Here is a 13069-nt window from a genome sequence, read left to right on the forward strand (position 1 = left end):
AATAACTTAAGAAAAAAATAGTAAATAACTTTAACAGGAAAAACCTTAAAGAGCACTAGATTCCCCATTAATGCCCCACTAGCAAGCCCAATCTGACATATTATGACACCGGATAAATGCCAGCCAATCTTTACTCAAAAGATAGAGGATCAACTAACGCTAAAGCTGTTCTGCTGGCAACAGGTGAGTAGGAGTCTATAATAGATCTTTACTTGGAGAGATGGAAAAACCTTTCTAAATGGAGAGAAATGTCCTGTGATCTACCTACAGCCAAGTTGTTTGGTATAGAAGATGATGATTCAGATGATCTATTTCTTTCAATAACAAATCTTGTCCAAATGACTAACACTACAGCACTACACCTTTGTGAAATTGTATGCAACATCTACCTAAAGGTCTGTCTGGATTGCCATCAGGATCTTCTTTCCCTCCTGATCTGAATGGGTCAGAGTCAGGGCATTTTTCACACTCATTTCATGATAGTTAAGAACTCAACTTGAGCATTTTACTTAAACAGTTTTACTTGTTTAACTGGCCTCAATGATGTGCCTACTCTTGGAAAATGTCACTACATCCATAAAGCAACAAAGGGTACAGAGACTCACCATCTTGGCCCTGAAGCGGCCATGAGCAAGTTCACCAACAAAAGTCAGCTTGCTGGGCTCAGATTTCCGAAGTAGGTGTCTTTTGACCCCTTCTATGGCATTAATATACTCTTCCAGCAATCTGTTAATTAAAACAATTTCCCAATTTTATACACACAGATATCTACATGCCTATGATCCATGTTTGAGCTTCAACTGAGGATAATTATGGGGGGGGGCTGGGGGCTGGATAGAAAACAAGACCTGTGATTACACTTACACCTAAGGAATGTCCCACTACCACCTGCTCTGAAATCTCTAGTCTTATCGAGCTGCCTTGGACATCAAGAAATTAAGTAACTTGTCCAGGGTCACAAAGCCAGTATGTGTCAGAGGCCAGCTGTCTATCCACAATGCTGCACTGCCTTTTCAAGGACACAAATACATCTGGTCTTCCCTATAAATGTTTTTCTAGCATGCAGGAAGGCAGAGCTTTTGAAGGTGAAGACTGACTCAGAAGGACTGGTGGATGATTTGTCTGCACTCACATACAAATGCAGCTGAGTATTAATATTAAAAAATCCTAGGAAACCTGGGATCCAATTCCATCTCATGCTGGCTACTCTATAACCATGGATATATTATTTCACTACTCTGAACCTGAAGCAATTCTCTCAACATATTAATATGTGATTCGTATTGGGAAAGGGAGTTTCTAAACCAAGAAGTCACAAGTACTAATATAATAAACAGATTTCTATAGTGCTGTACCAAGTGCATATTCCACCAGAGCCCTGTATATAACACTCCCATTTTATGGATGAGGAAACTGAGGCTCGAGAGGGAGGAAGTTATTTGCCCAAGGTTATCTGACCAGTAAGTTAAGTGCTAGAGCTGAGACTTCCAATTATTCTAATGCCAAGTCCAGTGTTTTGATTTTTTTTGGTAATAATAAGATTTCAAATTTTAGCCTTTGACGAACCCTAGTGTAACTTTTTCTTTTGTCCATAGACACGTTTTATCTTCTCTCTTACCTTAAAAGATCATATAAAATCCTATAGTTCTCTCAATAAAGTCAAACTCACTTGATGCTTTAGCTTACAGACCTTATGACAATTAAAATCTCTCCCACGATATCTTAAATATTTCTTAATACTACAAAAGTAAAGATATTCTAGAAACCCCAAGTGGAACAGAGATAGCAACATAAAATTTGATTTAAACTTCAAAGAAAAAAACAGTAGGGAGAGTCAACAAAGTTTTTATGGCAAAGGTGATCTAGATTTCACTTTTCCCCCAAGAGCTAAAGTACTTACTTTTTTTTTTTAATTAACATTTAAACTGCTCAATATAAGCTTGTCTGTCTTAAATTTTAAGACAGGAAAAAATATTTTTTTATTTCTTTACTTACATGTAAAAACTTTTTAACAATCATTTTAAACTACCTTGAGTTCCAAATTCTCTTCCCACTCTCACTCCCACCCCCCCGTTAAGATAAAGGTTATACATGTGCAGTCATGCAAAACATATTTCCATATTAGTCATGTTGTGAAAGAAAACAGGCCAAAAAAATGAGAAAAATAATAAACAAAACAGTAGGCTTCAATCTACATTTATATTCCATCATTTCTTTTTTTCAAGTGGATAGCAGTTTTGCTCTTAAGCCCAATAGTCTTGGATTTTTGTACTGCTGGGAATACTTGCGTCATTCACAGTTAATCATTGTACAATATTGCTGTTACTGTGTACCATGTTCTCCTGGTTCTGCTGACTTCACTCAGCATCAGTTCATGTAAGTCTTTCCAGGTTTTTCTAAGAGCATCCTTCTCACCATTCCTTATAGCGCAACAGTATTCCCTCAGTCATATATCACAACTTGTTTACCTATTCCCTAAGTGATGGGTATCCCCTCAATTTCCAATTCTTTGCCATTACCAAAAGAGCTGCTATAAATATTCTTGTACATAAGAGTCCTTTTCCTTTATTTTTTTTAAATCCCTTTTGGATACAGACCTAGTAGTGGTATTGCTGGATCAAAGGATATGTACAAGTTTTATAGTCCTTTGGGCATAGTTCCAAATTGGTCTCCAGAGTGGTGGGATCTGTTCACAATTCCCCACCAACTGTGCATTAGTGTCCCAATTTTACTACATCTACACCATTTGTCATTTTTCTTTTCTGCCATATTATAAACTTTTCTTCTTAAGAGTTTGAAGCATCCCAGTGTTAAGACTATTGGTGCTTCAATGACCACTTCCATGGGACTCAAGGTAAAAAATGCTATCCACCTCCTCAAAGAGGCATGAGAGACTCAAGAGTTCATATTGAGATAAAAATTTTTGGATATGACTACACATATTTGTAACATGAGTAGGCTATGAGGATATTGATTATATCCTTTCTCAATGTGAGAAAGGGAGGTAAGAGAATGAAGATCTAAAAATAAAATAAAACTTAATTTTAAATAACAATAGATGTTATATATAAATCAAGAACTTAATCTAATTTTTTTTTAAATTTTCAAGACCTGCATCTCCAAAGGAGACAGCCCAGTGGAATAGATGCCTGGCTTTTGAAGTAAGAAAGCCCTCAGTTCAAATACTACCTTCTAGCTATATGACCATGGTTAAATCACTTAAGTTCTTAGTGTCTTAGACAACTCTCTAAGACTAAGTTACAATGGAACTGTTCCACTACAAATTAGTGGAAGGAGTCTGTACATGGGTTATTTCCCCTAAACCAAAGACATAGGGACATCTTTAGCTGGATACCCTATCATTCCAAATTCAGCATTCCCAAAGCCAAGCTTATTAATCTCTTTAAAACAAAACAAAAATCCCTGGGTTCTAGTCTAATATCATTATTCCTCTCAGTCTCACATGTTTAAAAGCTTTGTGTTATCTGTGTTATTGCAAAAGTAGAACTGACAGAGCTTGGTAAATGACTGGTTATGAAAGAGGAAAAAAATTAATCTGTAATTAAGTTCTATCAACTCTACTTACACAACATCTCTTTGATTCATTCCCATCTGTCTTATTCCCATTATCACTATCTTCCTGAGGTCCTTTTTACCACTTACCTAGATAATAACCTTCTTCTAGGTTTTCCTACCTCAACTCTATCTCTGTCCATTGATCCCTTTACACTGTTACCAGAATAATCCTTACCCAGGATATCCAGTCATATCACTCTTCTGTTAAAACTTCTGAATGGCATACTAATGTCTGAGTAAAGCTATAATTCTTTAGCTTAGAATTCCTGTGGCCTTCCACATACTAGTACCATGATGTCTCTCCTGCCTTATAACTCCTCTCTATGTACTATAACACTCCATACAAGCTGTACTATTCATCCTCTCCTGGACATTGTGCTTCCCCACTGCTGCCTTTGCTCACAACTGTTCACCCTGTGCCTAGAATCTTATCTTGCCCCAACATCTCCTCCTGTAGACTTATCTAGCCCAACTCAAATGCTAATGTCCAAAAAATTTTGGGTGGTTTTCCTATTCATTTAATTAACTTTCCCATTCAGAACTCACTTTGCTTGCACATTCATAATACAATTATGTGAGTACTTTGTATTGTACTTGCATGACACAGAACCACAGCAAGACATGAGAATCATGTGGTGTAGAGACCACATCTTACCCAGAATTCTTATCTTTTCTAGCGTCTATGCATGGCTCTGAATACGGTAGGTACAAAACATTTGGTGAATTCAACTTGGTAATGCCAGCAAAGGGCTAAGATACAAACTGAATTCACAAAAATCTTATTTCAAAAGTAGAGAAAACAGAACTCACTCATTTTCTTTCTTTCCTCCCTGGATCCATTGCTTCAGTAAATATTCATAGTAGCTGTCAGCTCGGGCACCTAGAGTATAGACTCCCAGGTGAGTAAAGAGGCCACTGTTGGTATTGATAAACATGGGAACCAAGCCATCATTCTTCCCTGATAGGGACTGAACATGTTTCATCACTTTTTCCACAGCTGTCTGTAGCATTCAACAGAGGAAACAGGTAAAGAAGAACAAATATGTGAATGTCATGGTTCTAGAGCTAAAGCAAGAGGTCAAAGGGGAACTAGCTAGATGAATCTCTGAACATCTAGTCTGCCTCACTCAACTTTATTTCCTAATTAAGGTTGGCAGAATAGGTCATCATGAAAAAAGCCAAATGTTGCCTGGCAGCCTTCCCCCATAACCAAATAGCACCTGGCTGGAATTTAACAAAGGCTTAACTCAGATTACTCTAAATGAGGTTTATAAAGGCAATTCAGACACTGGTACATAACATTAAAGTAATTTAGTGGCCAACAAGTTGCTGGCAGGTATTCTCTGATAGGGTACAGAAGAGCTTAATTTACCTTCCTAACAATTCTCAAGTCCCTAGTCCATTTTTATTCCACCTAATGACTATGTAGTCTTTTACTTTATAATTTGCCTGCCACTGACCAATGCCTGATATGAAATGATTAATAAATCTTTGTTGAATTCTTGTTGAATTTTATTGACTCATATAGCTTCCTGGAAGGCAAAGGAAAAACAAATCTGTTTTCAAACCTCATTATGACCTTTAAAAGCATCAATTATGGGAGATGAACTAGATTATCTCTAAAGGTCAGTCCAGCTCTAAGCTTCCTTGAATCCATGCACCTATAAAGTAGCTTCTAAATTACACATTAAAAGCAGTAGTAGCTCATCCAGAATAAATACATGAACTGTCAACTCTGAATGGAGTCATTAAAGAGTCAAACAGTCCCACAAGTTTGGATTTTGAAACCTAAAGATTGTTTTGTTTTTAAACTAGCAGAGAATCAGGGCAGGTAGGTGGCACAGTGAATAGAGCCCCAGCCCTGGATTAAGGGGTACTTGAGTTCAAATTAGGCCTCAGACACTTAACATTTATAGCCGTGTGACCTTGGGCAAGTCACTTAACCCCAATTGCCCCGCCTTTCCCCTCCAAAAAACAAAAGCAAATTAGCAGAGAATTCAATTGGGAACCACAATAAGAAATAGATACAAAGGAAGAAAGGCAATTATTTGCCTCTTTTAACAAATCCATGGGATTTTAAAGAATGTTAAAGAGCAATGACTTCCATCTCTCCCACCTAAGGGAGAAATCCACCTCCCAGCCACTATTTTCCTCCATGAAGATATGTTAGAACCAAGTCAATCCCAATTAGATGACTAATTTATGATGGTGTCTGCTAAATTAGTTTTATTCTCTTTATTTGGGACTACAGACTTTTAGGCTATTAACTTTTTTTTGTACTACTATTGTCTCATACTATAAAATCAAACCTCTTGCAATAATTAGCAAAGGATAAAGTTAAAAAGAGTGGACCATAAGTGGTTCAAGTCCTGCCTCGTGATAAAAGCCCCCCTTTTCCCAAGGGGGAAATATCTAAATAACTAGTTAGTCTATACCTGGAATCTCCTATCTCCAGTGAGCCGAGAGAGCTCTCTAAACTCCAGCTGGATACTTGTCACCTCTGCCACAGTGCTATCAGAGGTCCACCGAGGAGGGTGGGCAACACCACTGCCAATGTTTACATCAGAGTATGGGATCCTGGAGGGGGTGTTGAATGCTGGCATTAGCCGATTTCCAATATCTTTCTAATAAAAAGAAAAGAAAACATTCAACAAAACATATAAAAGTCCTCGAGAACCTACCTTTTTTGTATGCTGCTCTGCCTGTTTTTCATGTAAGGAGGGCTGGTTGGTGATAGAACCAAGCTGCAACCATAGTGTCTGAGGAAACAGCTACAGCTGAAGGAACACTAGAAGAGGGCTCAGAAGACCAAGGTTCTGTCTTTGTCCTGTCACTAGCACGCTGTGACCTTGGCTGGGCAAGTCACCTAATCTCTTTGAGACTCAATTTTCTCTTATGTAAATGAAGGATAATTCCTATTATAAACGATCACTGAATTTTTGAATAAGATAAAGCACCACCTAACCGAGAATGTACTATAGAAATAGAGGAACTATTATCTGCCTGTATCCAATCAACTCAATATAAATTCATATACAATTTCTAATCATCACTGAAGCACATTTCTTAAAAAATTTCAAGTGGAAGAAACACAAAGATGTGATTAAATTGCTAAAAATGACTCTAAAGGAGTGAATTATAATAAAATTAGCCCCACCCTTAGCCTAAACATGGCAGTAACAAAAATCAAGGAAAAGACTATGAATTCAGTGATTTTAAAGGGAGAGAAAAGCACCTTGAATCGGGAAACTCAGATCACTTACTGCCTTTTCCAGAAAAAGACTATCTCCAGATAAATGGTAGGTACTCAGAAGTCCACCCAAGATTCGGATAGTACTCTCAAATAGATTTACATCCACATTTTTTCCAAAATTCAATTCCGTCTTCACCCATGCCTTGGCTTCTTCAAATTCTACGTTGCAAAACAAAAAAGGCCAAAGGGACTGAATTGATAAGGATATTACTTGCATATATTCTAGACCCCTCTAACTCTAAAACTATGATTCTATGGTTAGGTTTGAAAATCTAACTATGACTAAAATAAATTATTTCTATCTAGCAAATAAATTTTCCATGTCAAGGCTAAACCTGCTTTTCCCCCCACTTTTTTTGGAGGGGGGAAGGCAAGGCAATTGGGGTTAAGTGACTTGCCCAAGATCACACAGCTAGTGAGTGTGTCAAGTGTCTGAGGTTGTATTTGAACTCAGGTCGTCCTGACTCCAGGGTCAGTGCTCTATTCACTGCATCACCTAGCTGCTCTGCTAACCCTGTTTTTAATCTATAGGGTTAAAGAGGATACTTAAGCAGGACTCCAAATAAGAAAAGTTTCATATGCTAGTTTGTTGATGGCAAAGGGGAAGAGAATATGCATTTACATAGCTCTTATACAGCTGGGCACTATGCTAATCACTTTACAAATATTTATCATCTGAGTTGGTAAGGGTCAATGAAAATGTATCCAAATCACTAAAAATCCACCAAGTTAAAAAAAAAAATCCACCACAATTTAAAATATCTAGAGAGCATCCTTTGGGCAAGTTGGGGAGGTGAGGAATTTTAGAGCTATAGTACCTATAACCTAAGTAGGATCATAAAGTTTAAAATTTAAATGGAGAAGAAATACACTGGAACCAGGGTATGTGTATAGTACACCAGATCTGTACTAAGGTTAAATATGATAATCTTTCACAAACTGACAGCTCTCCTTATGACTAAAGAAGACACAGATTTTAGATTTGACAAGCAGATGGTACTACCAGGAACCTATTTTAAAGCTGTCCAGACTTAAAGGCAGCTTAAATTTAATAATCAATCTTGGTCCCAGATATAACTGATGAAAATACAATTGTCTTAACTCAGTAGAGGTCAGGGACTATGAATGTAAAATGTTGTCTGTCAAACATGGGCACCTACAATATTGGTCAATTTGTTCAGTTATTTTTCTTTGTTAATGGGAGGATTCACCGAGGGGTAAGAGTTACATAGTTAAATGGCTTTACTAAAGAAACATGTAAACAAAAGGCACCAAATAAGGAAAAAAAAAAAAATCAAATTAAGCTGTCCAGTAGAGGGAGCTCTACTCCAGCTGCCCAGACTTCTTTTACAGCCTAGAGTAGCAAAGACCTTATAAGGTGCAGTCCATCATTCCCTCGTTTTACATAGGAGACTGAAGCTCAGGATCACACAATTAGAAAGTGAGAGTCTAATAGGAGGAACTGAGGAATAAAGAGGAGACAACAAAAACAATACCAAAACCCCCCAAAAAAAACCCCAAATCAACTGTGACTATCATAAACTATTGAAACAAAAAAGCACCTTTATACCTGTGCAAGTTTTAAAAATACCTATGGAAATCTCTGCCTGCTTTAAATACATATATAACAAATGGAAAGCAATAGGCTCATTTAAGGGCATCTCCCAACCAAATACCTATTTATGTATCTAAGGAGAGTCAGGAGCATTATTACATGTATGTGTTTTGAAAGAACACAAAAGGAAATGACACAAAAATCAATAATTTTGATAGCCATACAGGAACAAATAATTAGGAGTACTACACATCACTGTGATTTTTTTTGTTTTTTTATAAGTAGAGATTAGAGCAATGTGGATAAACTATATAGATGGTGCGCTATGTTTATACTGTGCAAACTGATAAGATGGCATAGTTTCTCACACAGTTGGCCAAAACCTTAAAATGTCCTACCATCAGGAAACATTTTCTCCAAGAGAAAAGTTTTTATTACTAATTTATTATATTTATTATTGTGTTACTAACCTACTGATGCAGACAACACATTTTCTTAAATGGTTACAAAGCACTTTCATCACAAAATTCCCATGAGGTAGAGTGTACAACTATCATCCCCATTTACAGATGAAGAAACTGAGATCCAGGAGGTAGACTTGCCCAGAGTCACAGCTATTAAGTGCTGAAGGTAGAATGTGAAACAGGTCTCTACTGACTTAAATCTAGCACTCTTTACACATCACTTTACACTATCTCTCTTTAAAAAGGTTTCCAAAATGAAAACCCTGTAATCCCATCAATTTTAATGGAGACATTAATAAAACACAGGCATTTATTTAATGGTCAATAGATGTTTAACCACTACTGTAAATAGGTTAAGGAAACACCCAATATCTGTACTTCTGCCACAAATGCTTATTCAAGCTTTCATTATGCCTCACTTGGACTATGTCAATAAGGGGTTGTTGCCAGTCTTCTTAAAAAAAAAAGGGGAGTGGCACACAGGGACTCACAATTTTGACAGCCAAACAATAATATACACTGAATACCACCCCAAATTTTTAAAGTTACATAGACAACCTGTGAGAACTGCATGACTTCATATAACTAAAAGACTTTTTTAAGAGGTCATCTAGTCTAACCCCTACCATCAGACAGCACCCCACCTCTCCCAATCCATTCTACACATCCTTCCCATATTGCTCAAAAACTTTTAATAGCTCCTCTCTCCTTACGATATGAAGCATATATTCCTTAGCCTGATAAGGCTCTCCACAAACTGGCTCTAATCTGGCTTCCTTATGTCCTCCTCTTCCTCCTTCAAGTACCCTATAATCAAGCTAAAATGGATTGTGCACTATCCCCCATACACATTTTTTCACCTCTTCCCCATTTACTTATACTCTTTCCAACACCTAGAATGACTTATCTCTACTTGCTGGCATCCCACCCACACTTCCATGGTCAGCTAAAATGCTACCTCTTCTATAAAAATACACTTTTTTCCTCACTTGATCACACAGCATTTCATACTTCTTTTATATACTTAACATTTTAACTTGTAATATTTCTGTTTACAGGTCTTTATCTCCTGTACAAAAAAGTTGAGTGGTGGGATAAACTATACCTACCAATACCTATATACCAATGTCCTCCAACTCCAATATGGTACATAAATGTTTGCTGACTAAACAAAACAAAAGGCATCAAGTGTTTGGTATACCACTTTGGGATATGTCTGACAAAGTATACTTTCAAATAGGGCTCAACCAGGAGATATGAATAATAAATGATACCTTCTTTTAAACCCAAAATCCACATGGTGTCCAGGGCGTCGATTAGCGTCAGACCAAGTCCAAACCACTCACTGAATGAATGTGTCAATGGCTTTAGCTCATCATGTCCCCAAGCAAACTTTTTGTATCCTTTCCATGCATGGCGGAATGCTTCTATCACAGCCTTTTGCCTTTCATTGATGAGAACTATAAGATTAAAGAGAACATTGTCTTTCAATACAGTAAAAACATGGAAGATCTGACTGAAAATAATAAACAAGTCTCAAGATCCTCAGGAGGACCATCTGTTACTGTGGAGTTATGGTTGCTATGGACACTGCTCTCTAAACCTCTACTATTCAGAGTCAACAGTGGGAGACATTGCTTGTCATAACCAAGATAAAAATAAAGAACTTCATTTCTACCTCATAGATTAGGGGGGAAAAAAAGGAGAGAAAAAGAGCTAAACTGACAGGAAGTAAGGGTTACCATGAATCTGGCAAGAAAATCTGGTTGCTCAGGAATTCTACTGAAAGCTTTAAAATCCCGTAAGACTACTACGGTAATATGGTATAGAGCAGTGGTTCTCAAACTGTAGTCCCTGAGACCCTTTCAGGGAATTCACAAGACCAAAACTATTTTCATAATAATACTAAGACATTAAAAATTTTAATACAGTAGATGTTAGATAGACATAACCTATCTAAAAAGAAGTTCTTGGGGGAAGGGGTCCTCAATAGTTCTTTTAAAATTTATTTGTAAAAGGGTTCTGAGATAAATTTTGAGAACCATGGGCATAAGGGAAAGAACATGGGATTTACAACCTTAAGACCAAAGTCCGAATCCCACTTGTGTTACTTTCTGTCAGTTAACTTTGCCAGGCCTATCTAGAAATCGAGAGTATTGGACTAAATAAACTCCTTTCCAACTCCAAAATCCTATTACACTTACTTCCTGGTCACTGTAACCCTCCTCCTGGTTCAGACTACCCTGCCCTCCCTAAACCTAAGGGTTGCAGTGGCTGGAACACTCATTTGCCTGATCTAAATACCCTTTCCTCCTCTCCAGAAGTTATTACCATAAGGTACTGGGGTCCAAAAGAGTTTTCAAAACATAAAAATTCATGTTTTAGAAATGCCTATAGAGATGAACAGAGATGCTAACACCTCTCCTCATTTACTACTAAACTTACCTCTACCTGAAAAAACCTCAACCAAACACATGATCACTTGCCTGAAAATGCAATGTTACAGAGTTTGTATACTTTGGGAGTATTACATTCAATCAGCAATGTTTCAAAAACAAAACAAAGCCCCCCTCCCCCCCCTTTTTTTAAACTGAGAAGAACTTTTAAAAAGACTAACTTTTCCAGGATCCCACAGCAAACAGCAAAGCAGAAATTGAAGTTTGAGCCCATGAATTCATAATCTATTTCTCTGTCATATCATATTACAATTCAATAATTTAAGGAACAAAATTGTTACTTGTTATCTTTTTCCATATAACATGTATCTATTCTATTCAGTTGATGGAAAGTCTTTAACCCTTTAATAAACAAATAAGTGCATCTCCACTCAAAGCACTATATTAGATGGTTAAAAAGATATCAAAATGATAGGGCAATCTTTACCCTCAAGGAGTTAGTAATATACAAGTAAAAAAAGACAAGTACACAAATAAACTATAAGACAAAACAGAAGTGTCAGATGAAACATACAAGCCAAGTTACAGAAATCCAAAGGAAGGAGAAATAATGGTGGGAAGGGATGATTTCAAATAAGGTCTTTGAAATTTTTTAAATTTTAGGTATTGTTTTTGTCTATTTTGCAAAAAATACTTCCCCCATCTATTATTCATTTAAAAAAATTTTATGTACATTAAAAGCACATGCAAATGTTGACTCCACTAATTTATTTATGAACTTTAAAAAACAATCTTCTCTTTCTAAATGAGATATTTCATTCTCAAATTTTTTTACAATCCCTTTTTTTTAAGTCTTGTCTAGATAGATTCCACTGAACTAATAAGGTTTGTGATAGGGGCTCTAAATTCATTTTTTTACCTAACATTTTTTTTTTAAAGCAATTGGGGTTAAGTAACTTGCTCAAGGTTACACAGCGAGGTGTTTCTGGGTGGGTGCTAAGTGTCTGGGCCCAGGTCATCCTGACACTGGGGCTGGTGCTCTTGCTGTGCTACCTGGCTGCCCCTTACCTAACTTCTACAATGTTACCATATACACTTATGAAGTAATGAATCATTTCCCCAGTTTTTGTTTCCTAAGATTTATCGAATGTATAAGTTTTGTACATATTTGACTAGGTATCTGCTGAATAGATTCTATTCATCAATATATTTCTCCATTTTTTTTGTTCAATACCAGGTAGTTTTGATGATAACCACTTTGTTTTAAAGTATGAAAATACAAGATCACCTTAATCAGCATTTTAAAAAGTGTACCTCTTGAATATTCATTTTCATTTGTTTTTCCCTTACATCATTATGATCTTGGTGTACTGAAACTGCATTACATATTGAAATTAATTTCAACAGTAGTCATTTTACTATACTGTGACTCAAGCATGAATGGTAAAGATCCTGCTAGTTATTTAGATCTTCCTTTATTTTGGTTATTATTGTTTTACAGTATTCCTTCTAGAGATGATATATATTTCTACATAGGTTAATTCCCAAATATTTTATGATTTTTGTCATTCTTAATGTTACTAAGAATAAAAATGCAAATTATATTTTTGGATTGATCATGTGCCCTGTAACTTCAGCAAATTCATTTACTGTTTCCATCTTTTTTTTGAGACAGTTGTATTTTTTAGATAAATAATACCACCTGCAAATAATGGTATGAACCCTGGTTGGCATCAATGAATAATTTTTAAAAAGACATTACTTCAATCTACTAATATTTTATTTAGCAATTTTGCAATTATGTTGATTAAGAAAACTTATTTTT

At 36.3% G+C, this 13069-nt stretch overlaps 1 protein-coding gene across 2 annotated transcripts in view; it reads right to left on the reverse strand.

The window, feature by feature from the left end:
- The window catches only part of MAN1B1 (mannosidase alpha class 1B member 1), a 34802-nt gene that overhangs the window by 10565 nt on the left and 11168 nt on the right, over window positions 1–13069 (reverse strand). For both annotated transcript variants that reach the window (XR_011172364.1, XM_069107504.1), the window contains exons 6-10: window positions 10123–10308; window positions 6840–6988; window positions 6012–6200; window positions 4387–4577; window positions 606–726 (exon numbers count right to left, since the gene is read on the reverse strand). Coding sequence is in view for 1 of the 2 variants with exons in the window: in XM_069107504.1 (XP_068963605.1) it covers window positions 606–726; window positions 4387–4577; window positions 6012–6200; window positions 6840–6988; window positions 10123–10308 (836 nt within the window). In the remaining variant the exon portion in view is untranslated. The remainder of the gene's footprint in view (window positions 1–605; window positions 727–4386; window positions 4578–6011; window positions 6201–6839; window positions 6989–10122; window positions 10309–13069) is intronic.

This window comes from Petaurus breviceps, unplaced genomic scaffold (assembly GCF_028583685.1).
Source record: "Petaurus breviceps papuanus isolate PSGF00001 unplaced genomic scaffold, PetGlider_PUasm1.0 90137, whole genome shotgun sequence".
NCBI classification, from domain to species: Eukaryota; Metazoa; Chordata; class Mammalia; order Diprotodontia; family Petauridae; genus Petaurus; species Petaurus breviceps.